Source organism: Chiloscyllium plagiosum, unplaced genomic scaffold (assembly GCF_037043375.1).
Source record: "Chiloscyllium plagiosum isolate Xiang-an unplaced genomic scaffold, Cpla_swu_hap1 HiC_scaffold_22, whole genome shotgun sequence".
In the NCBI taxonomy this organism is placed as follows: domain Eukaryota; kingdom Metazoa; phylum Chordata; class Chondrichthyes; order Orectolobiformes; family Hemiscylliidae; genus Chiloscyllium; species Chiloscyllium plagiosum.
In genome coordinates, this window is record NW_028270160.1 from 42,603,951 (window position 1) to 42,628,104 (window position 24,154).

Here is a 24,154-nt window from a genome sequence, read left to right on the forward strand (position 1 = left end):
TTTTAGCGTTTGGAATCTAATTCTAGTGAATGCCAGTCACTCATGTGGTATTTTACACATGCCATTGAAGTACACTACTTTGTAATGCTCAATAATTTCTTCAGCATAGAGGAAGCAATTCATAGTTGGCCATACCCAAATGGCTCGATTCTTTCAGATTGCATTTCACCAAGACTTCAAAACATCAGGTGTGAAATGATAATTTCACTTTTCAAAGTGCATTTTGGAGGCATGGGATAAGGCTTTGGGAAGGCCACCAACCTTCATGAGATGGTCAAGCAATTTGGTATGTAAAGCGCTTTGTTAAAAGTATTTTAAGGAGCCTGGCTGGAATTTTCCTGCCATGCCACGATGCTGATCAATTGCCTGAAGGCTAGTAACCAGTGGCAGACCATAGGGACTGTGGCCCAGTCAGGCCGAAAGGCCCTCCATGTCAGTCTGCACCTGATGCAGTCCAAGGTGACCCATTAGAGATTTCCCACAAATGTGCTGGCCTCACAGCTGCTTCTGTGTTTTTTAATGTGAAATCTTTTTTAAAAAAAAATGTTTTGTGCAGCCATGTCCTTGTTGAGGTGCCATCCCAGTTTCTTACTGTAATGTAGTTAGATGATTCTCTCAAGCTTGGAAGCCTTAGATTGACTGTCTGCCAATTGAGTGCTCACATCCCACCCTTAATTGAATGGGAATTCCCTCTCTGTGCCACTTTAATGGCTTCAACACATGAAATTTAATTACATTCGCACCAGAAGCAGATTTGGGGTCGAGAAAACAACCTAGACTTCTATTTTCCATGCACATTATTGGAGTAAATTTAGCTTCTGATATCTTGCACTGAAATTACATTAAAATCGACACGAACAAGGTCACTGGATCTGCAATGACAGTTTTCTTCAAAGTCAGCAGTGGTCAAAATTCAGGTACTGTGACAGTAAATCCCAGGATGCCTATAGCTTCTTAAGTTTTTGTTTGAATTCAACAAATATAAATATGGTGAATAATGCTTCAGTTTAGTCATTGTGGTTTAATGGAAGATTATCCCTATTTACTCAGAACTGTGCTGTATAAACAGCATCTGATGATGTTATCTGACTACCTCTTTGTTCATGCTGCTGTGCTGAATTTAAAATGCCACAAAGAAGATAAGAGAAATCGTAAATACTCGTGATATAATTTGTCTGCCTGGTTTTGTTACTTGAATAGATTGAAATCTTTGTTTGATGTGTGATATTTCAGGCAGCTGGACTGACTTCATTTGCTCAATTGAAGGAGCATTATTTGAACAATAGACTGTCTCCAACTTCGATCTCACTGATTGCACCAGGCTTGACACATACCTAGTACTGTATTCAGCTTGAATCCCAATCAGAGGAAAGGATGCTCAGCTACACTTCTGTCCTTATAGATTCACAGGCAATGCAAACTATGGTTAAAAGTGTAAATGTGACAGTTTCAACATTAAGTCCAGAATTTATATTCCCTCATCTGACTTCCCTATCATTTTGCCTCATGGAAGTCAGGAGCACCAAGTCATGTGAATACCTACCACAGAATCTGTACCTTAATCAGTTGTAATTAGAGTGAAGTGCAAACACAAGTTGCCTGTGTTACTCCAATAATATGCCTTAACTTCAAAATGAGAAACCTCAAAACCAACCACTACAGCGGACAGCTGAAACTGACAACTGGAAGCGGCAGGGACAGACCACTATAAACACCGGAGGAAACATCAAAGAAGCGCTTCACAGGAGGCTCCCAAGCACTGATGTCGCCTAGCCAGGGGACGAAACGTTTGCAACAAAAACTTCCAGCTCGGCGAACAGAACCACAGCAACGAGCACCCGAGCTACAAATCTTCGCACAAACTTTGAACCTCAAAATCACATAATTGGGAGATTTTGGTTTCTGTAGTTAGAATGTGGATTTTTGTTACACCACCCCCTGCATTCCCCCCCACATACACACATGGACACGCGCACGCACAGGCATGCACACAAACATACGCGCACACACACACATTCGCGCACACACATGCACGCGCACACACACACAATCATAAGCACACATACAGACATTACAACAGATGCCATAAATTATCTTTGATGTGGAGATGCTGGACTGGGGTGGATAGTCAAAAATCACATGACACCGGGTAATAGTCCAACAGGTTTACTGGAAACCACATGTTTTCGTAGCCCTGCTCCTTTTTCAGTTAGCCACCTGAAGAAGGAGTGACACTCTGAAAGCGTGTGGTTTCAAATAAACTTGTTGGACTGTAACCCAGTGTTGTGTGATTTATAAATTATCTTATAAGGGAATTGGATTGTGGAAGGTGAAAGGAATGGGGAGTAGGAATGTGTATTTAGACCAGGTGGTTCATGTGGGGAAGAGAAAATCTATAGGGCAGAGCTGACTGCATGTCTAAATGACCTGTTACCAAACTCAAAATCCACAACTCTGCCGATATTCTCATTACTAACCGTGTCAGTATAAAGTGAATTTAGCTTTACACTGATGTAAAATGTGTGCTGTGTATTGAGTGTGAAAGCCCAAATTGACTAAAAAAGAAATTGAAATGAATTTCCTTCGAAAGAATTCTCTCTCCTTGCTTTTCTGTTGTCAAGTTGCACTTTGATTCCAGATTTGGACCGCAACTATACTGTATCGATGTAATGCGATAAAGTGAAACCAATGTTTTCTGTCGGTGCATACAGCGATCTGCACTCCTTGGGTTACCTTGGTTATTTCGTGATTACTATAGGCCCTGAAACGTCACTGTAAAGACACTAATATAGTATCGAATTTGTACCAAAATAATATCCTGTACTCATTCTGTTTTTCCTTTATATTCCGTCCAGCATATCCATATTTGAATCAGTGTTACTAGCATCTACTTAGATTATCTAAGACAATAGTAAACTATTATTTATGATATCAAGGTGGATTCTGGCTTTACACAATGCATCTATATCTCCTGTAACTGACTGAGAGTATTGAGATTTGTTGCAGTAGGAGCTCTTGATAGTCAATGTTGAGACAGGGTTTGTATTTCCATCTACTAGGCTAGGTATCAAGGCTAGGGATCCGGGTTAGCATAGTGGAGTATTCTTCTGCTCCACCATGTTCTGATCCACTGAATGATGAAGTCACCTCCAGTTGTTCCATTATATTTCTTGACCGTAATAGATAAAATGACTTCCAAGCTTTTATTCCTTTCTGTATGGTCATTGCTGTTGTATGGATTATTTATTGCACTCAGTTTTTGCTGTGTTTAAAGTTAAATTGCATATTTTCTGTCAGATATAAAACAAGATATTCCCCTTTTATAATTCTAACCAGTGCCATCCTACCCCTGCCACCTGCTTTGAGAATTAATTGTAAAGATGGCATTGTCCTTGGTTGTAACTGACTTCTGCTAATGTCACTTCATAAAAAGTTGCAAGGTTATTATAATGGAATACCAAATTGGAAACTGCAACAGACCAGTATGGTAACGATTAATGATGGTAGGAATTTAATATGCTCCCATTATGGCGAGTCTGATAGCAGAATGATGTTTACTCAGGTGGGACGGTGATGGTTGCTAATTCTGTGAATGGCCATCCTAGCCTGAGACCAACTGAAGCCCTAACCCAGGTAATTAATTCCACTGTTCCTGATACTAAACCAGCAGCAGGTTGTGGAGGGAAGCCAAGCAAGAAAACTTATGTAGGATCATTCGTGAGCTTCCAGGGAGGTCCCTCATTCAAACCCATTCAATGCATGATTGAGGGACCCAGCATCTGGAATGAAGGCTGAGAGAGGGTCCATTCAAAGCCACACCACTGCCCATGCGGCTGACATGCATGTTCCCTTGATTTCCCTCCTGCTATCACTTACCTCTGGTCTGGAATCCAGCACCAAAAGATATTGTAATAGAGCTGAAGTCACTCTGGTGGCATGTTATTCAATAGAATTAGAATCCCTACAGTATGGAAACAGGCCCTTCAGCCCAGCAGGTCCACACTGACCCTCTGAAGAGTAACCCATCCAGACCCCTTACCCTATGCTTCCCCTGACTAATGTACCTAACTTACACATCCCTGAACATAAAGGGCAATTTAGCATGGCCAATTCACCCTAACCTGCATGTCTTTGGACTGTGGGAGGGAACTAGAGCTCCCGAAGAAAACCCATGCAGACACAGGGCAAATGTGCAAACTTCATGCAGTCGCCCAAGTCTGGAATATGATTTGTATATTCGTTTTCAAGTATTACTGTTTTTGCTGTTTCTTTCCCCTTTACAAGGCTGTGTCTTCAATGAAACATTGCATTGAAGGGTGAGTTCAGCAGAGTTGGGAAGTACAATGAACATTATCTCAATTTATAGTTAGTAGATCCATATGTTTGAACAATGGTTGACTGTAGGTAGAATGTAGAATGATAGTTGCACACATTGCAAGAAAATCAGAATGTTAATTCAACAGATAGGGAACTGTTGTCTCAAACGTGACACCATTCTTCATATGATAGAATGTGTGTAACGTCTCAAAGGCAATTGGCATGTAGCTGCCAGAGCAGTATGTCAGGCGTAATAATTAAGAAATGCTGAATGGAAAGATTCTGCACCTAGGTGAAGAGATCAGGTAAATCTTCTACAAAAGAAAGATATCAGCTGACTACACTCCTAGTACAAAAAAGAACAAATATATCCTGTAAGGTGAGTCATGGATATATAGTTATATTCTTTAATGCTATGAAATGTTGTGTGCTATGCTGGTATTACAGCAAACCTGTCACAACCAAAGGTTAAATTGAATTTTAAAAATACATGTCTAGGCAATTGAATCTGATTCAACAGGCACAAACCAGAATTATTTTTGAAAGCCACAGTACATGTTAATCCTGTAGTGTAGCATTGCAGGTTCTTTTTCTGTAGGTTAGTGTAGAGCATGTCCAATCTATAATAAAACAATGGCGCTGGATGTTGCTCAGAAGAAAGCCAATCAAAATTGTTCAAATTGAAAAATTATAAAAATTGAATCCTTTGTGACAGTTGAAATAAAAAAAAATTAAAACCTAACATTAAATGAAATATATGCAAAATATAGAACTCAAATGATCATTTTACTGCCACTGAATAACATATGTAATGCACCGTTCATGCTAAAAAAGTAGCATGCTAACCCTATGATAGTTCACAAATTAATGCAAAGTCAAAGTGATAAGGATAAAGATAGTAGCATTGTAAAAGCAATGAGGTGATAATTAAAGCACTGCAAGGACTTATTTGTCTGATAATGGTCCTAATTTCAAATGCTAAGTTGCATAACAGCAGAGTGCACATGGGTCAGCTTGCTTGCTTTGGAAACATTGTCAATGTGCACTTCATTATGTTCAGAGCATATTTTCAATAAAATTGCTGCTTTATTTTTGCTTGTTATCTTTTTTTTATCATGGTAGTCACTTAGCTGAAAATTTAATAAGTCTTCATTACTGAAATGCTGATAGATATAAATAGTTGATGTACAAGAGTCATTCCACTTGAACAATTGTGAATGTATAAATACAAATTGATCTTAATGCAACAAAGCAAGTGGTTGTATAGCATAACAGTTTACAGTAGCTGGTTACTACCAAACTCTCCCTTTCAGAAATTAGTTAGCTCAGTTATATCTCAACTATTATCATGCTGTCTATTCAAATACATAAAGCATTCATCACTTAAGAAATTTAAACCCAAAATGCATAAACTAAAGAAAACTTCCATTCAGAAACTAAATATGCAAGTCTTTGACTTGTCTTCAAAGTCTCCTTCTTATTTAGAGTTAACTTGAGTAGAAAAACTAATTTTTGTAGGGAATGACATTTGGAGATAATGCTGGTACTGGCTGTAAGCTATTCTGTCTTAATGTTCTCCCATAAAATATCGATTGCTTTATATTGACCATCTACCTGCTTCTTCACTGCTTGAAAACAAAGGAAGGTTTTATGTGTGTGAAAATCAAATTGCAGCCTGCAATCTACATTTGGTTTATGGTTAATTGATCATGAACACAAGTGGTTTACCATTCTTGTACCTTTGAGAGTGCTAATTAAATTCAATATGTGATTTCAGATTCCGGTGAATGCCACCAATGCTCTTGCTTTTGCTCACCAACTGATGACCTACACGGGAAATGCAGCTAACTTTGCAGACATGATGGATGTCATTTTTGTGGCTCGCATGATTCAGAAGTTAATCATCTTTGTGGATCAAGTCAAAGATGTAAAGTATCAAAACCCGAATGTGAATCCCACACTGAAGTCATTTCATACAGTTACTTCATCTTGCTCTGTGCTGAAAGATGATCATTTAATATTTAGGTTCTTAGTAACACAGAAGGAATAATGAGATTTTTCTTCACAGTCTTATTTTTGTTTCAGGCACAGCAGACTGAATATGATTTAAGTTTACAATGTCTACTGCAAGCTAAATCAATATTGAATCAGAGGATCATGGAAGAGAAAGCTATTTGAGATCTAGGGAATTACTTATTTAGTACCCAGCTTAAAATTGACGTGGTGGATCTCATGTGTGTATAGAAACTGCCTGATTCTCCTCTTACTGAAATAACTGGGAATAAAATCCTATAATGCTCAGCCAGACCACAACGTCAAACTTTTAAGCAAGAATCAAGGTGAAAATCCACCCATAAAACAATGGCAACAACCTTGTAATGACAGATGGATTTCAATTTGGATATATGTGGGGTATTGCATTTTAGTACAACAAACAGGGGCAGGGCTTATACAATTAGGGTAGTGTTATATAACAGAGGGACCAAGGGGTTCAAGTACAAAATTCTTTGATGTTTGGGTCACATATAGACAAGTTGGTTAAAAAGACACTTGGCACATTTGCCTTAATTGCTTAGACCTTTGGGTAGAGGAGTTGGGGCGTCATGTTGAGATTGTACAGGATACTGCTGATTCCTTTCTAGAGTACTATCTCCATTTGAGATCACCCAGTTATAGGAAGGATATTATTAAGCTAGAGAGAGTTCAAAGGAGATTTACCAGGATGTGGTTGGGCATAAAAGGTTTGAGTTACAAAGAAAGGCTGGGACGATTTTCAATGGAACGTAGAAGGTTGAGAGATAAATTTAGAGGTTTATAAAATCATGAGGGGTATGGAAAGGATTAATATAGATGTCTTTGCCAGAGGGTTGGGAATTTCAAGACTAGGGAGCATGTTTTTTAAGATGAGAGGAGAGAGATTAAAAAAAAAAGACATGGGGGCAATTATTTTACACAGAGAGCGATTCATGTGTGGAATGAACAGACAGAGGAGGTGGTGGATGCAGGGACAGTTACAACGTTTAAAAGACACTTAAAAAAACTACATGAATAGGACAGATTGGATGGAATTGGCCCACGAGCAGGCAGGTGGGACGAGTTTAGTTTGGGATTATGTTCAGCATGAACTGGTTGGACCATAGGGTCGAATTCCTGTGCTTTACGAGAAAATCCATTCACCCTTTTCAACTTATCCATTCAGAAATTATCTTATGACAGTATCTTAAATGTTTTCTTGAGTTTTAGCTCTATTTCTCATTTCAATGCTATAACTTTTTTGTGAAGATCAACTTCCTAACAACCATTCAAAAGCATTTTTTTTATTTTGGTTTTACTGTTTACTCCTGTTTTCAAATTATATTTTCTCTCCTGTGTACCTCTATGGATGTAGCTCATATTTGAAGTCAGGGAATAATCATATTGCTTGTATGTATGCTCTCTGCAATGCCCCTCTTAAGTGACAATAATTGGTGACAGTATTCAAGTTGCATGTTAATGAGAACACTATAGGGTTTATAGTCAGCTTACTTGAATTTGTAATCTATTGTATACAATGGTACCAAAGCTATGAATTATTTCAAGCTGACATTGTAAATTCAGTTCAATGCTTTATCTAAAATTGAGACAGTGGATTTGTCAGCTTCATCTAAACATCTCAAGTGATGCAAAAGAAAATGTGAACCACTTGGGAATAAAAAGGTCCGTGTTCGCAGCATATTCATCAAGGGATTCCTCTGTAAGTATGCAGTTGCCATGCATTTCTTTTAAATAATAATCAGATTGTAACATTCTAACTGGTCTCAAAATACCACATGTATGAAGTACAAGGAAGCATTTAGGAATTGGATTTCAGCAAATATTACAAGACTTTTATTCTTAAAATATGTTTCCCTGTTGCCTGGTGTCACCTATACCTCAAAGTAACCTACTAACCATTAATGCCTGGAAAACTATATTAAACCTCAGTAAGATGAAATGTTTCAATCACAATCAATTGTTCTTCATTAGTAGCTAAGACTGCTCTGTTTCGCATCTCATCTGGCAGCTGAATTTTCATTCAGGTTCTCCCAAGGATCCATCATTAATTCAAAGGGGAATCAATGGAGATGCTGGAGAAATGCTATAAATGGCATGTGAGGGGTTTTATTGACAGACAGTCAAGAGAACCTCCATAGACATTCAAATATCATAATCTTGATGAGTAAGAACCTTGACCTTGTTGAATTTTCCCCACAAATAGAACCCAATTGGTGGCAAATGTTTACAAATAGATTCTGGGTAGTATACTGGGTCAGAGAATTGTGAGGAAAGGGACTTTAATGTTTTTAAAAAGTTTAGTTCTTGCTTAATGGCAGGTCCTAAGCTGGAATTCTGTAGGGAGTAACTCATATCCTCCCCTGCCAAAGTCTGCCAGTGTATAAGGCACATGTCAGCAAAGCTGACGTCCCATGCAAGAATTTTTTTTAAAAAAGCAGTGTGTTGGAATACTTTCCATTTGCCAAGATGCAGCTCCAACAACACTCTCAAAGTTTGTCACCATTCAGAACAAAGCAATCCGCTTGATTGGCACCCCTTCCACCATTTTGAACATTCACTCCCTTCACCAGCGTACAGTGGCAGCACTGTGCATCGTAAGATGAACTGCAGTAACTCACCAAAGCTCCTTTGATGACATCTTCCAAACCCGTGACTACCATGGCCTTGGAGAACAAAGGCAGCTGATGCATTGGCACACCACCATCTGCAAGTTCCATTCCAAGTCACACACCACCCTGACTTGGAACTATATCACCGTTCCTTCACTGATATTGGATGCAAATCCTCAACTCCTTTCTTAATAGCAATGTGGATTTTGCTGCCTTCTAAAGATGACAGCATTTCCAAAAGAAAGCTCATAACCACCACTTCCAGGGTTATTTGGGATGGGCAAAAATGCTGCCTGAGCCAATGATACGCACATAATTCGTACAAATAAAAATGACACTCTGCACAAAAAAGCTCATGTCTTAGTTTCTATTTGAGCATCCTTCTTACAAAGCAATCGCAATGTACATACTTTCAACCTCTATTCATAAGATGATCCTCACACTCCACCCTTCCCATCCCATCCCAGCATATCAGTTAAGTGAATCTCCTCTGAACTGCTTCTAAAAGATTTACATCCTTTCTTAATAAGGATATCAAAATATTCATTATTCTCCAGATGTGGTCCCTCTAATGCCTTGTACAAGTTTAGCAAAACATCCCTACTTTAAATTCCACTCCCCTTGTAAAAGACAACAACCTTTAATTTCTGAGGCCCCAACTGTTCACAGTCTGGTCATTAACCTGAATAACAGGCAGCTAGCAAGACATAAAAGGTCAGCCCCAAAATTCTATAAGATGCATCAGAGGATCATGAGAGAAGTAAGGATAGATATTGCAAGTCATCATTTTGCAATATTTCTCAGGGCTAAGAATAAACACATTAACTCCAAGTTGTTCTACTTACTGGTTGCATGAAGCAGTCTAACATGATAATCTAGAATAAAGTTAACAGCCACTTGAATTAAAAAGTGAAAGGAAGTACTTTTTAATGAAAGACAAATCATGCTTAACTCATTTGATTTGAGTTTGTTTGGTAAGTTACCAGAGAGAATTGGTTTGGTGGTTCATGAATTTTCAAAAGGCATTTGATAAAGTGCCACATAAAAAACTTCCAGCAAGACTGAAATCCGTGGTTTAAAGGGGGCAGTAATGGCATGCATACAAGGTTGGCATGGTCTTCGAAAACGGAAAACCGTGGTGCACAATTGTTTATCAACTGAGCGAGATATATGTGGTGTCAGTGTTTGGATGACTACTTTTCCTGAGTTCTGTTATCTGTTACTATTATGTATCAATTAAATTATAATGTAAGAATTATATTCATAAAAATAAATATGCACATGGATATCCATCTCTCTCTACCTCTGTGACTTCCTCTATCCCGACAACCCTCTGTTACTATTCCCCAATTCTGGCTTTTTCAACACCCTTGGTATCTTTCACCCTACTATCGATAAAAGTACCTTCACTTCTTCAGGAATTTCATCCTGAACCTTTCTGCATCTCCACCTCTCTTCCACTTTAAATGCTGCTTACAATCTACCTCATTGAGCAAGCTTTTAGTCACCTCTTCCTATAACGCATAAGCATCAAACTTTTATCCAGTGAAGTCTTGAGAAGTGAGTAAAGCAGTGAGATATCTTGTTAGATTCATGGTGCTCTCGAAAGAAAGTTGTTCTGCTTCATAGAAAATATTGTTTCACTGCTGGGTGTGAGGTTTCTGAGGTGACTGTGTTTTCTTTTGTTGCTATTCTATAGTTACTTTAAGTTCAGTGCAATCCAGTTCTGGAAATAATTCTTCACAGCAGTCAAAGAAATATTTTTTTTTTCTTTTATTGAGAAAGTTCACTTCTCACCTGAATGGGTACAGTTGCACAATCACTCAATACCTTTAAGGTCAAGTTATATTGATTGCTTTTCTCACTAGTTGGAATGGGTAAATGCATTTAGTTGGGGAAGCAAGGCAGGTCAAAAAAAAAGCCCAGTCTTACCACAGATAGTTAATTTTAAAATAGCATCCTTAGCTCAGTCACTTATATTTGGTAGGATTTGCAATAACTTGTTGTCCATGCATAAAATCTCCAGCACATCGAAAAGCTTGCACATTTGTAAGAAATGTTACACTTGTCTGTAGCTATTGCTGGAAATAACAAAGTTGCACAGTAACCAGAATATGTTATGTATTAATTACAAGCATTAATAGTAAAGACAAAGCATACCGTTTGCTGATTTTTGATGTTATTGGCAAATGAGCATTTTGCATTGTGAGACACCTCTTGGAAAGGCTTACTCGCCATTTGTCATTCTTGCAAATACAACCAAGGTCAACTTTCTAACTTAAACATTTAAAGAGCACAGATTATCTGCTGGATTATTTGTAAAATTTTGAAAAACATTTTCACTGGTTCACAAGTGCTTGAGATTTTTGTTTAATGTTTGTTCTCTGGCAATGCTTGAACTCGGATTTCACCAGTTTCCTCATTTCCCCTCCCCCCAGCCTGTCTCAGTCAAATCCATCAAATTCAGCACCGCCTTCCTAACCTGCAATCTTCTTCCCGACCTCTCCGCCCCCACCCCAGTCTGACCTATCACCCTCACCTTGACCTCTTTCCACCTATCACATTTCCGACGCCCCTCCCCCAAGTCCCTCCTCCCCATCTTTTATCTTGGCCTGCTGGACCAACTTCCCTCATTCCTGAAGAAGGGCTAATGCCCGAAACGTCGATTCTCCTGTTCCCTAGATGCTGCCTGACCTGCTGCGCTTTTCCAGCAACACATTTCCATCTCTGATCTCCAGCATCTGCAGACCTCACTTTCTCCTCTCTGGCAATGCTGGCAAGCTTTGGATTGTAATCATTCTCACCCTGAAAAAGTAGTGGTGGAGCTTTTCCTTGAATATTTGCTATCCTGTGGCAATAATGCTACCAAGAGAGAGAATAGAGGGCGAAGACCCAGTGATGCTGAAGGGGCACCAATATTCTAAGTTGTCATAGCACGTTGCTTCATTCAGCCTCATTCCTTTTCAACACTGCAGATACAATGGGGCCAACACATGCACTTTGCGTGGACATTTCCATGATAATACATTTCATGCATCCTGAGCTGCGCTTGACCCAATGGCACCATTTGGGTCAGGCTACTTCTGCTCCCTGACACTCTGGCACACCACCTCTCTCTCATTGGCTGTGAGCCTCCCAACATCCTACCCCACTCGCTACTTCCATCCCTCAACCCTTCCACTTCCCACATCCCTCTCCAGCCCTGCCATTTGTAGCACCTCTCACTCACGTGTTTGTGTTCTCCCTCTCGCCCCTCCATTCCCAAGCCCTCCCTCACTCACTGCGATGATTCACAAGAGGGCAGTTGACAATGGGAGAGACAGCCAACAGAAGAGGTGAAGAGCAGCAGCAAAGAAGAATGAGTTAGCACATTTCTTTTATGCTTTTAAAGTTACATCAATAGATTTTCATTTATGAACATGGGAATCCAGAAGTGTATAGTACTTCAATTTCAAGGATATAATGTTCTTTTTTTCCTGATGAAAAAGGCCCTATAATGTGTAACTACAGCAACTTTTGCTGTATTAATGTTATGGGAAAATCTGACTGCCTTCGAGCAGTTGCACATTTCAGGAACATAACATGTTCAGTTATGAATTACTGTACTCATCAAGGACAGTATAGTGTTTAGCTTGAAGCCAATAGTATTGTCAGTGACCATAGCTTTTGAGCATCCAGCATCTTTGTCTGTTTCTCTATCATGGGAACTGAATCAAATTGGCTGCAGACAGAAATCTATGATGTTGGGGATGTCAGGAGGAAGCATCAATGCTTGATTTTAACAACATTTCTTGATTAAAAATGGATGTAGAGGTTTTAGCTTTGTCTTTTGCACTGATTTTCTGGGCTCTCCCATCATTATTGATGAGGATATTTGTGAAGCCAACGCTTCCTATGGGTTGTTTGATTGCCCACATCTGTTGGCAGCTTGGATGTACCTTCAGAGCTTAAATCTTATTCATTGTCTGTGAAATTGTTTAGTGCTGTATGCTGCATGTTGAGTTTGCTGTTTGGTATGCAAGTAGGCATAATTTCAAGCTGACATCTCATTTTTAGGTATGCCTAGTTCTACTGATGGCATGCCCACCTACAGTCTTTGTTGTACCAAGGATGATCTGTTGGCTTGATGGTTATGATAGATTGCGGGGAATGTACTGGGCCATGAACTTAAAGGTTATGGCTGAATACAATTCTGCTGCTGCTAGTGGCACACAGTGTAGAAGTGTCCAGTTTGAATTGCGAGAGCTATCCCATTTAACACAGACGTACTGCTAAGGAATACAGTGGATTGTATCCTTAATGTGAACTTGGGACTTTGCTTCTCAAAGGACTGTGCATTGGTCACTCCTACCAATTAGATGATGGATGCATCTGAGAGGGGTAGATCGGTGAGGATGATAGGCTGGGCGGAAGGCCTGCCTCTGTGCAATGACACTACATGGATGTTTCAAATAACAAATAAAACATAAAACAGCCCTCACCCTCACCCTGCCCACTTCCTTCCTGTGTCATATACATGCAAACATTTGCCACCTCATGTTCCCTACCCACCTATGTAGGTCAGCATGGAAGGTAGGAATAATTATGTCCTTGTGCATATCCCGGTGACAGTCATGCACTCGGTGCCTACTTATGGCCTTCTATTTATCCCAAAACACGTTATAGCCCCTTTACCCTTCTACCTAGCCCTGGATATTTTTAATCTCCATGACAGTCTACCCACTCCCTTTACCACCTCCATGCCAACCTTCGCTGCTCTGTAATCCCCTCATGGTCGTTTGGAGTAACTCAGTTAAATACTCCCCAGCGTTACCTTTGTTCTTATGTCTCTCAGGATCCATGCAGAGTTGATATGAAATAAGTTTTAATTAAATAAAATTTTATGTAAATTGCAAACATATTGGAAATATTACTCCTTCATGAAAACCCATTCACTACAAATGCAATCCTAAGTTTCATAATGGCTTCTAAAAGTAACCATTTCATTCAAGTGCACAAATCCCTTAAAGCAGGAATAATTGAACTTAATTGTATTCTTCCACTTCCAAGATTCCACAACCATTTGGAGCTGTCAATCAAACTGTAAGATGACAGAAGCCCTACTGTGATAATGGATGATTGTGAAATGAGTCATGCAGAGCAATCCAGCAATGGAAACCCTCAAGCTTTATGCCAATAGACAGAGTGAAATAGCAAGCAGTTACTTTATTAACACTCCAGATGTGATATCCATATATGTAAAGGACAGGAATTCTAAATGCTTTGAAAGCTTGACAGCTTTCCTTTGGCAATTGCTTTTCACAGTTTTGACAGGAGAGTTGCTCCATCCTGGTGAAAATGCAGGCCCTTACATTTCTTAGTCATGGAGGTTGCAGAGGAAGGAGATGCTGTTGAACTAACCTTGGTTTCTCTCAGCAGTTCATCCTGCTATTATGTATAATACAATAACGATATTCTGGTGATGAAAGAGTGAACCTTAAGTCTGGTAGACAGACACCAATTAATCAAATTTTGTCTCATCTGATTTTAAATTGTTGGAAGTGAGCTCAGTCAGGTGAGTATTCAATATTGGAGAAACTCAGCAGGTCTGGTCGGGTCTGTGGGGAGAGAAACAGAGTTAATATTTCGAATCCATTATGACTGTTCTTCAGAATTGAACTGCTGAGTTTCTCCAGCATTCTGTGCGTATATATATCATATTTCCAGCATCTGCAATATTTAGCCTTTATTTGCATGTTTAATAATTGATCATATCCCCAGCTTCACTCTTGTGGACAGTGGATGGAGCTTGATGAGTCAGGAGTTGAACTACTTGTCACAGAGTATCTAGCATAGAGTCATAGTGTCGTAGAGATATAAAGCATGAAAACAGACCCTTCGGTCTAATTCATCCATGCTGACCAGATATCCTAAATAAATTAAGTCCCATTTGCCAGCATTTGGCCCATATCACCTCTTCATATACCCATTTAAATGTTGTAATTGTACCAGCCTCCACCACTTCCTCTGGCAGCTCATTCCATATACGCACCACCCTCTGTGTGAAAAGGGTGCCCTTTGAGTCTCTTTTAAATCTTTCCTCTCCCATCATAATTCTATGCCCTCTAGTTTTGTACTCCCCCACCCTTGCCTTGCAAGAAAAAAAATCTTACCTATTTACCCTATCCATGCGCCTCATGATTTTATAAACTTCTATAAGGTTCCCTCAGCCTCCAATACTCCAGGGAAAATGGCCGCAGCCTATTCAGCCTCTCCCCACAGCTCAAACCTGCAAACCTGGCAATATCCTTGTAAATCTTTTCTGAACCCTTTCAAGTTTCAGAACATCCTTCCTGTAGCAGGGAGACCAGAACCACATGTGGTATTCCAAAAGTGGCTGAATGAATGTCCTGTATAACCGCAACATGACCTCCCACCTTCTATCTACAACGCGCTGACCAATAAAGGCAAGCATACCAAACATCTTCACTATCCTATCTACCTGCAACTCTACATTCAAAGAACTATGAATCTGCAATCCAAGGTCTCTTTGTTCAGCGACACCTTACAGAACCTTACCATTAAGTGTAATGGGTAATCAAGGTGGAAGAGGAGAAAAAGTTGTAACTGTAAGAGCTGCTCCTTTTTTTGATGTATTTTCAATGTTGGAACTGATTTCCTCAAATTCTAGGAGGCGTAATTACTGTTTTACAAGCTGTTGCATTGTTGTGGAACTTTGGGGAACAAAAGATCAAAACAACAGCACTTTTAAAAGGAGGAAGGGAGGTGTAAGCAGTGACCACTTGGGAAGTAATTCAAAAGGAGAAAGAGACCTACACAGCTGTCTGACCCAGCAGGGAATCTGCACAGCTGCTGCTTTTGCTGTTTGAGTTCAAGTATCTCTGGTATCTTCCATATTCTTGTATTCTTAGTATTGTTATAATTGTTCTGGTTCAGATTTCTTATCTATTTCACTGTTAGGATATTGATGAAGGGGTCTTGGTGAATATCTGGCAATTGCTGCTCAAGGGTGGTGGCTGAGCTTCCTGTGCTTTTTAAGGTGACCATTTCAAAGTAATATACAATGAGCCAATGTCTAGACATTGTCCATATTATGTCAAGGGGTTATTTGATGATCACAAATTGTGAATAAACTGAACATTTTGAAATTGTCAGTGAACAGCTTCACTCTACTCCCATGTCAAAGGAGAGCCATTCAATCAAGCAGCTGAACATAGATTAGATTAGATTACTTAAGTGTGGAAACAGGCCCTTCGGCCCAACAAGTCCACACTGACCCACCGAAGCGTGACCCACCCAGACCCATTCCTCTACATTTACCCCTTCACCTTATACTATGGGCTATTTAACACAGCCAATTCACCTAACCTGCACATTTTTGTATTGTGGGAGGAAACCGGAGCACCTGGAGGAAACCCACGCAGACACGGGGAGAATGTGCAAACTCCACACAGAGAATCACCTGAGGCGGGAATTGAACCTGGGTCTCTGGCGCTGTGAGGCCAAGGAAGCTATCCTGAAGAGCTTTTGCAGTGCTGCGATGACTGGTCTCTGACAAACACAGCCATCCTCATTTATGTTTTTTTAAATGTCCCTAGCCTAGGGGAGGAAGTCCGTGCAGAGCACAGTAAGCTGAGATAGAGATAGTTTAGAATGTTCTCAGAAATTGCACCGGGGCAAAACTTCTATTGTGTGCATCATTGCAACTTCCCTTTAATGTAGAAAAAAAATTATCAAACTTCACTGTATACAAGGTCTGAATAATAACTAGAACAGTCTGCTTGAATCTTGTTTACTTCATGCAATTTTTTGCTTTTGATTTAATTAACCTATAAAATGGTAGATTAGAGTGGTGCTGGAAAAGCACAGCTAGTCAGGCAGCATCTGAGTAGCAGGAAAATCGACATTTTGGGCAAAAGCCCTTTGTTTATTCCTCTATTCCTGCTCTATTCCTGATGAAGGGCTTTAGCCCGAAACATCGATTTTCCTGCTCCTCGGATGCTGCCTGACCTGCTGTGCTTTTCCAGCACCACTCTAATCTAGACTCTGGTTTCCAGTATCTGCAGTCCTTGTTTTTACCTTGTAAAATGGTAGAAGTCAGTCATTACAGGAAAAGACAAGTAGAGCTGAATCAGTAAAGGCTGATATTTGTGCAGATTTTATTTGGATCATCTTTAGCCTTGTTTTTTTTTAATTGAATGCGAATGTGCCATGAAAAAAGATATTTACATTTGTGGTGCAAAGCAATACCTGGCGATGAATCATCCAAATATAAATGAGAGTATTTTGTTCCACAGCTGGGAGAATCCATCACAGAAATAGCCAGCAACATGATGCTAGTGGATGAACACATACTGTGGATGGCACAAAATGAAGAGAAAGCTTGTACCCGAATCGTGCAGTGTGTGGAATTCATTGCAAGTCTTGTGTTAACCAGCAATGCACAGGATATTTCAAAGGTAATCTTTCCAATGTGTACCTTCTCAAACTGACCAGACGTTTAAATAGACTCACTAAGTTTTTAAAAAACATGTATCTGTAAACACAACAGTGCTTCAGCTACTGGCTGTTCTTTCTGTTAGTAAACATGTGTAATGTTACAAATGATTTAACGGGCCATTGTCTGTAGGGGAAATATATTTGGTGAAGCTTTGTTCAGTGGAATGAGTCAGGAGCACTGTTTTTCAATAAAACAAAAACATTTTAAAAAATTTTCAATAGAATCTAACATTGTGGGTGGAATTTTTCTAGCCCCCAGTTGGTGGGCTGTGAGATGCAATGGGGCGGGTACATTTATTTGTTAGTGGAATGAGGATGTGGCAGGCTGGACCGGCATTTGTTGCTCATCTCTAACTGTCTAAGAGAAGGTGGTGGTGAGCTGTCACCGTTTACAGTTTCTCTCTGTGGTCATACAACAGCAGCACTGTTAGGCAACATTCCCTCCCTGGAAGAGACTGGGAAGATCCATGCATCTCAATTAGCATGTTAATGCGTGGCTTCCACAAGTCTCCGAGCAGTACAGGAGCAGAGAAAAAAAAGACGGAACTATTAGGAAGGGAGTTCCAGGGCTTTGACCTACTCACAGTGATAGAATGCTGATACAGTAACAAGTCAAAATGTGTGGCATGTAGGGGAAACTTGAGGGGAGCCTTCTGGGGAAACTGGAAGCAAGCAGTTTGAAGGACAATGTCATGAGAACCTTGAAGGGTATTTTGCTAGAGTTTGACAGCAGTGGGAATGCAGCTTTCCTGTGTCTTTGCAGATTCGGGGAGCCATGTATCTTTATGCTTCATGGCCCAGTCGGAGAGTTTGTGTGAGTGTTCCTGGCAAGGGCCTGACCTCACTGCTGGAGAGAGCACCCCTTCAATCACGGGGGACTGACTGCTTGGTCTCAGTGAAAACAAAATGATGACTTCCCCACAAAGAAGGCAGAAAAGTGAGGCACCGTCTCATTCTCCTTTCAGCTGTGGCCTGTGCTCTGGGCTAGCAGTGAGAAAAGAGAGCATAATTGGGGAAATTGGCAACGTGATTCTGCTATCTGTCGGTAACAGTCACAAGACTGCAATCTGGACCCAAAACCAAGAGTAGTCCCTCCTGAGAAAATCCCATCTACTTTCTTGGCTGTGTCCAATTCTAGATTGGATGAGGCCATTGCAATCACATGAGGGGTGGTTTTGCATTGTTCTCGCCATTTTGTTCCCAGCAATTGCGATGTGTCACTGCATTTGTGGACTTTTGATGCGTGATGGAGATTTGAGTCAAATGATTTTTTGAGGTGAGGTCAGGAGCAGTTGGCCTGGTAATATTAGACTGTGGATGTGAGCAGTGATTTTTCTCAGGGTAATTCAGGAGCACAAATATGAAGATGGAATGTCAGAGAGTGAGCCATACCTCCTTAGTTCATACATCACTCATTAGGAATATCAAATTGCTTTGTCCATATGTTAGTTTGAACTGTAGAGACAGGTAATTCAGTTTTTTGTGAATGTGAATCCATTATAAAATTACAATTTTAGATACATTAAGGTACAAACCTGATGATCAATGTCTCATTGAAGCGTCTAATTCTTGGGAAGGAAATGCTTGGGACCATCTTTGAAATTTTTTCACCTCCAATTATTTTGGCTGCTGTTTCTTAGATCAATCTCACGGATGGGTTCCAACTCTGTAGCTTTAAGAGTGCCTATTCTTGATGTGTGATGTTGGTAAATTTTCAGTAAAGCACTTGGGAAATGAACTGCAAACCTTCTCTTGTAATTGCATTTCAGCACTTGGTTTATCTTTTGCCTTCTCTCTGGGGACTCTCATCAGCTCTTGTTTTACCTTTAGAATTTCAAACAAATGTATTTTTCAAATGATGAACAAACACACAAAAAAGTAATGTGGTGATCCGGAAATATCTCTAACTTACGTTGTTAACACAATTGTCCATATCATCCAAAAAAGACAAAGGATGCCCTTCTAAGCACTAAAATATTTATTTGTAAATAGCTTTTCTTAGAATATGTAAGAGTGATGAATTGTGGTGTTTCCTGACTGGGTGATGGGGTTACTGAGGGAAGTACAATACAAGCAATCTGCTGGAGTGTCTCACATGATTGTAACAGAACCTGCACAATTTCCTTTCTGTGGCAATCAATGGAAGAATTGACCTGATTCTGTAATGAGTTTGCCTTGTGACCCATACAGCATTCGTAGCTGCACTCTGACTAGGCAATGCATTAATCGACAGAGGTGAAGGTTGCAAGTCTGTCCTTCAGTGCTTCTCCTTTATTGTTGGGAATAATAAGCAATCAGGCCTTTACTAACTGGTTTTACTTATGGTTGTTTCACTAGAGATTTCACATTGCCTTTCTGATTGAAGAAGGAGCAGGCTTTCAAAATGTATGAGGATCTTACATCTGGAGATTTTTGGATTATGTTTGATTCCTTAAGTGTAAAAAAAGAAATAAAGCAATCATTTCAAGCAAAATCAATCAGGTGGCATTATTTATGCTTGAATTATTGCTTCTCCAACCTATAATTAACAAACTAGTTATTTAACTCCATTACAGTTTTCTAGCAATGTGTCAATTTTGTTGAGTTTTACTGAGGTTTTCTCTCCATGAAACCTAGTGACTTCTGTCATTGCATCTTAACAAACTCTCTTCATTGATGACTGCTGCACTCCGATGGTGCCCTTCTCAACTGATTCTAGCCCTTTTCTACCCTCCTCTGTTCCTGGAAGAGGTTGCGGATATCCCGCAGTAAACCAGCATTATTGGTATCCATGCCATCTTTAAAAGGCCGCTGTGCACTTGGACGAACATCAGCATTCTGAAGCTGCCATGCTCTGAAAAGGCCTGAAGATGTTGGTGATGGGGAAAATTGTGCCATGATTTCCTGACAGAGTCAGGAGGTGCTGGTGATCAGGTGGAGGACATCTCTGTTTGGTGGTAGACTGGTCTGAGGTCACTTCCCAGGTCAGTGCTGTTATTATGGCCCACAGGAAAACCTGGCAATGCAAGAAGATGATCAATGATCTCCGCCGTTCTGCTGGAGTAAGTGCCCCATCTTCTCTCTGCTATTTCACTCTTAGTCTATCTCTGCCACTAGACCGATGTCCCACTGGGGCTGCCACTCTGACTATTGTCTCCACCATCTTTCTTGTTCCACTCCTGTCCACCCACACCACTACATGGCCTTTGTGCTGCTGACTCACTCACTCAGAACATGTCTCCCTCCTGCACTGGCACGAACAGCTGTGGAATCAGATACCCCTCACCTCACTGGTACTGTCCTAAGCCAAGTGCAAGATCAGGCCTACTAATCAGTTGTGTCAGCCAGTTCCACCTCATTCACTCACTCCCTTTCTCTCATTACAGAGGCAGCAGTAAGAGCTAGGTCAGTTGGAGGGGTGCCTGACATTAGCCACTTCATCCTCTAGGAGGAGAGAATCCTGATCCATACAGGAGAAAACCAGGACAGCCCCTTCAGGGTAGTTGAAATGTCTGTGTCCCACCAATCAGCTAAGTACTGCACTTGATTCCACTACAGCCCTCACATGAATCCTGCTGTCAGGTCCATTCACTGCACATCACTCCCAACCATGGCCACAGTGCCTTCTCACTCTTGGGTCTGGCAGTGGGAAGATCATGGTCCACCAAAAGGGATCGCCAAGACCTCCTGAGAAAGACAGTTTTGAGGGCACAGAGGAAGCATCGCCAAGGCTGCCTCTTCCTCCCCCACCCACTAAAATGCGAACACTTTTGTGGGAATTTCAACAGTAGAATGTGTGGGAGTAGAAGCACGTGAGCCTCTCCCTGCAACTGCTCTGCAGCTGACCAAAGAGGAACTGCCCCAAATCACTGGCCCTCAGTGCAATGTCTCACTTGTAGTGGCCATCTAATTCATGTGCCCTGAAGTTTTGGCAGTTGTCTTCCTTTTAGGCCCCATCAGTCTCTGTTTTGAGACCTCTTGCCCCACACAAGTAGTGGAACCAATTCCTTAAATACTTCCTTCTTCTGAAATTCAGACATTGGTATTGTGGCGTCAGGTACCCCTCACCTCAATGGTAGTGTCCTACTCCAAGTGCAAGATCAGGCCTACTCCAGGCTCCATCTCTTTATATTATTTGCATGTAAAGAATTGACAGGGGATTCCTATATAACAGCTCAAACAAGAAAATCGAGGAAATGGAAGCCATGTATTGAAACACAATTTGTGTTGCTTTCCTCGGTTTTGATAGAGATTCTGGCAGCAGACTGGCAGAGCATGATAGAAATTACCCAGCTGTTAAGTATTATGGGTTGACTTAAAGAGGCAGATACCAAACTTGGTTTGTCAATCATGGGCACATCTAGTAAATATCAAATATTTAATTTTTGAAAAATTGATAAAGTGATGAGATTGGAGGTTGAATGGTTACTATTGTATATGGGTCTGAAAGTGTTAATACCGAGGAGTGCCATAAGAATCATCTGTTATGTATATGGACTGATAGGGAGAACATCTTAAGTCTTTAAAGGGTAAGACCTAAATTCCAAGTTTTCCTCATAATCTCAGCATCAGTGTCTATTACAGAGGAACCTCGATTATCCGAACGAGATGGGCAGGCACTGTTGTGATCAGATAATCGATTATTTGGATAATCGATTTTACCTTAAACAAGGGAAACCATACTGATCTAACACTGTGTCTACCAGAGAATTTGTTTAAATCTATAATTTTAATGAGTCTGCTATTTAAGCAAACAGGTCTTTGCATTCTGTAAATTACAAGTTAAACTAGAAGGACTTACCATCACGTAAACACTGTACATGAAATCCAAGCATTAAACAAGATCCCAAACAGCTTCTACAATTGCAAGAGCATTTGTCAGGTTCTGAGAGCTTGGTGTCGCGATAGAAAGACTGAAGCACCACCTCGCGCACGGCCATTTTTTTTTAATGAATGGCCCGGTAAAATGACAGGAATGCTATAAAAGCTGTGTAACAACTTTTTCAAAATCCAGTCGCTGATGCTTGAGCTGCTTGTGTTTCTTTGTTTTTGCCAGCGTTTTCACATGATCTTCAGTACAGGTAATCCAAATACACTTACCTCTTTGATGTAACGTTTTTGCAGGACTTTGAAATCTTCTTTGGATAATCCAAAATTCGGATTATCGATATTTGGATAATCGACGTTCCTCTGTATACTGATGTCACCTGGAAACTAGTTACTGGCATGCATTAAGTTACTTCTTATTCGATATTGTTTTGCTTTACCACACTAGACCAAGTCTTTCCTGTAGATTCCTACACTTAAAGAGGATGGTGGAAACAAACCTACCATTTGATAGTGTTCCAATTCAGTATAGCTGCACAAACAATAATACAGTAAGGCCTTCAATTTTGTATTTTTCCTGTTTGTCTCCATTTAATTGTAACAATGAACTTGATTGTAGTCTGCTTTGGAGATTTTATTGATCAAAAATTAATCACATTATCATCCTTACACTATGGTTTTCTCTTTGTTTAATTTGGAAATGAAGTCTGTTCTGATACAACATGATAGTTCTGTCCTCATGTGATCACGTGTTATAAGAAAATCGTGCAATATCTATGTTATTTAAACTAATGGGGCACGAATCATATTAGAACCAATACAGGTGAGGAAATTTCGCATTCCACAAATAACAGTCTAAATTCTTAAATCAAGTTAAAGGCAATTTGCTTTGATGAAACACGTGTTATAGCAGAATGTACTGTACAGCCACTTTTTGCTGAGAAATAATCAGAAAGATTTGACCTTGAAATATCTATATATCTCGCAAAGGTTACCTAATATCTGATAGCTGAAATGAACATCAAATGTTGAAGTGTCCAGCAGCAACATCAACATTTTCAATAGGATCATAGTAAGGTTATAGCACTAAAGGAGGACTTTCAGCCTTCTGTGCCTATGCTGGGCCTTGGAAGGAACAATTCAGCTAATGCCTGAAACACGCCTTTTCCCTGTAGTCCTACACATCTTTCCTTTCGGGTAATAATTTAGCTTTCTTTTGAATCTTCCATCACAATCTCAGGCAGTGACCTCCAGATCCTAATCTCCAGCTGCATGGAACAGGCTATTCCCCATGTGACCATTGTTTCATTTGCTGGTTACCTTTAATCTGTGCCCTGTGACTCTTGATTCTTCCACCAATAGTTACCATTCATTGGGCTAGGATGCTTGAAATCAAGCCTCAGTTTTCGAGAGTCATTACAAAAGGTAACTTTTTTTTCTCCAATTTACTTGACTTTCAGATGCATGTTGAAAGAAAGTAAAAACCAGGTTTCTGCACTGAACAAAAATAAATACTATTTCTTGCAACTAATTAGACTTTAACTGCAAGTAAATAGTTGTAAACCGTATAGCACTACTAATTAAAATGCTACTGTGTCCTCAGACATACACATACACACACAGACACACACACAAACAGGTCAAACATTTACAAGGATGTTGCCAGGACACAAGGGTCTGAGTTGCATGAACTAGGACTTTTTTTCTTTAGAGCGTAGGAGACTGAGGGGGGATCTTATAGAGGTGTATAAGATCATGAGAGGCGTGGATAGGATAAATGCACTCAAGTCTTTTTCCCAGGGTTGGGGAATCGAGGACTAGAGGGCATTAGTTTAAGATTAGAGGGGAAAGAATAAAAGGGAACTTGAGGGGCAACTTTTTTGCACAGA

At 40.1% G+C, this 24,154-nt stretch overlaps 1 protein-coding gene across 1 annotated transcript in view; it reads left to right on the forward strand.

Moving 5' to 3' along the window:
* adgra1b (adhesion G protein-coupled receptor A1b) overlaps positions 1 to 24,154 on the forward strand; it is a 529,688-nt gene that overhangs the window by 314,109 nt on the left and 191,425 nt on the right. The window contains exons 10-11 of the mRNA XM_043712551.2: positions 6,095 to 6,244; positions 17,258 to 17,419. Of these exons, the coding sequence (XP_043568486.2) occupies positions 6,095 to 6,244; positions 17,258 to 17,419 (312 nt within the window). The remainder of the gene's footprint in view (positions 1 to 6,094; positions 6,245 to 17,257; positions 17,420 to 24,154) is intronic.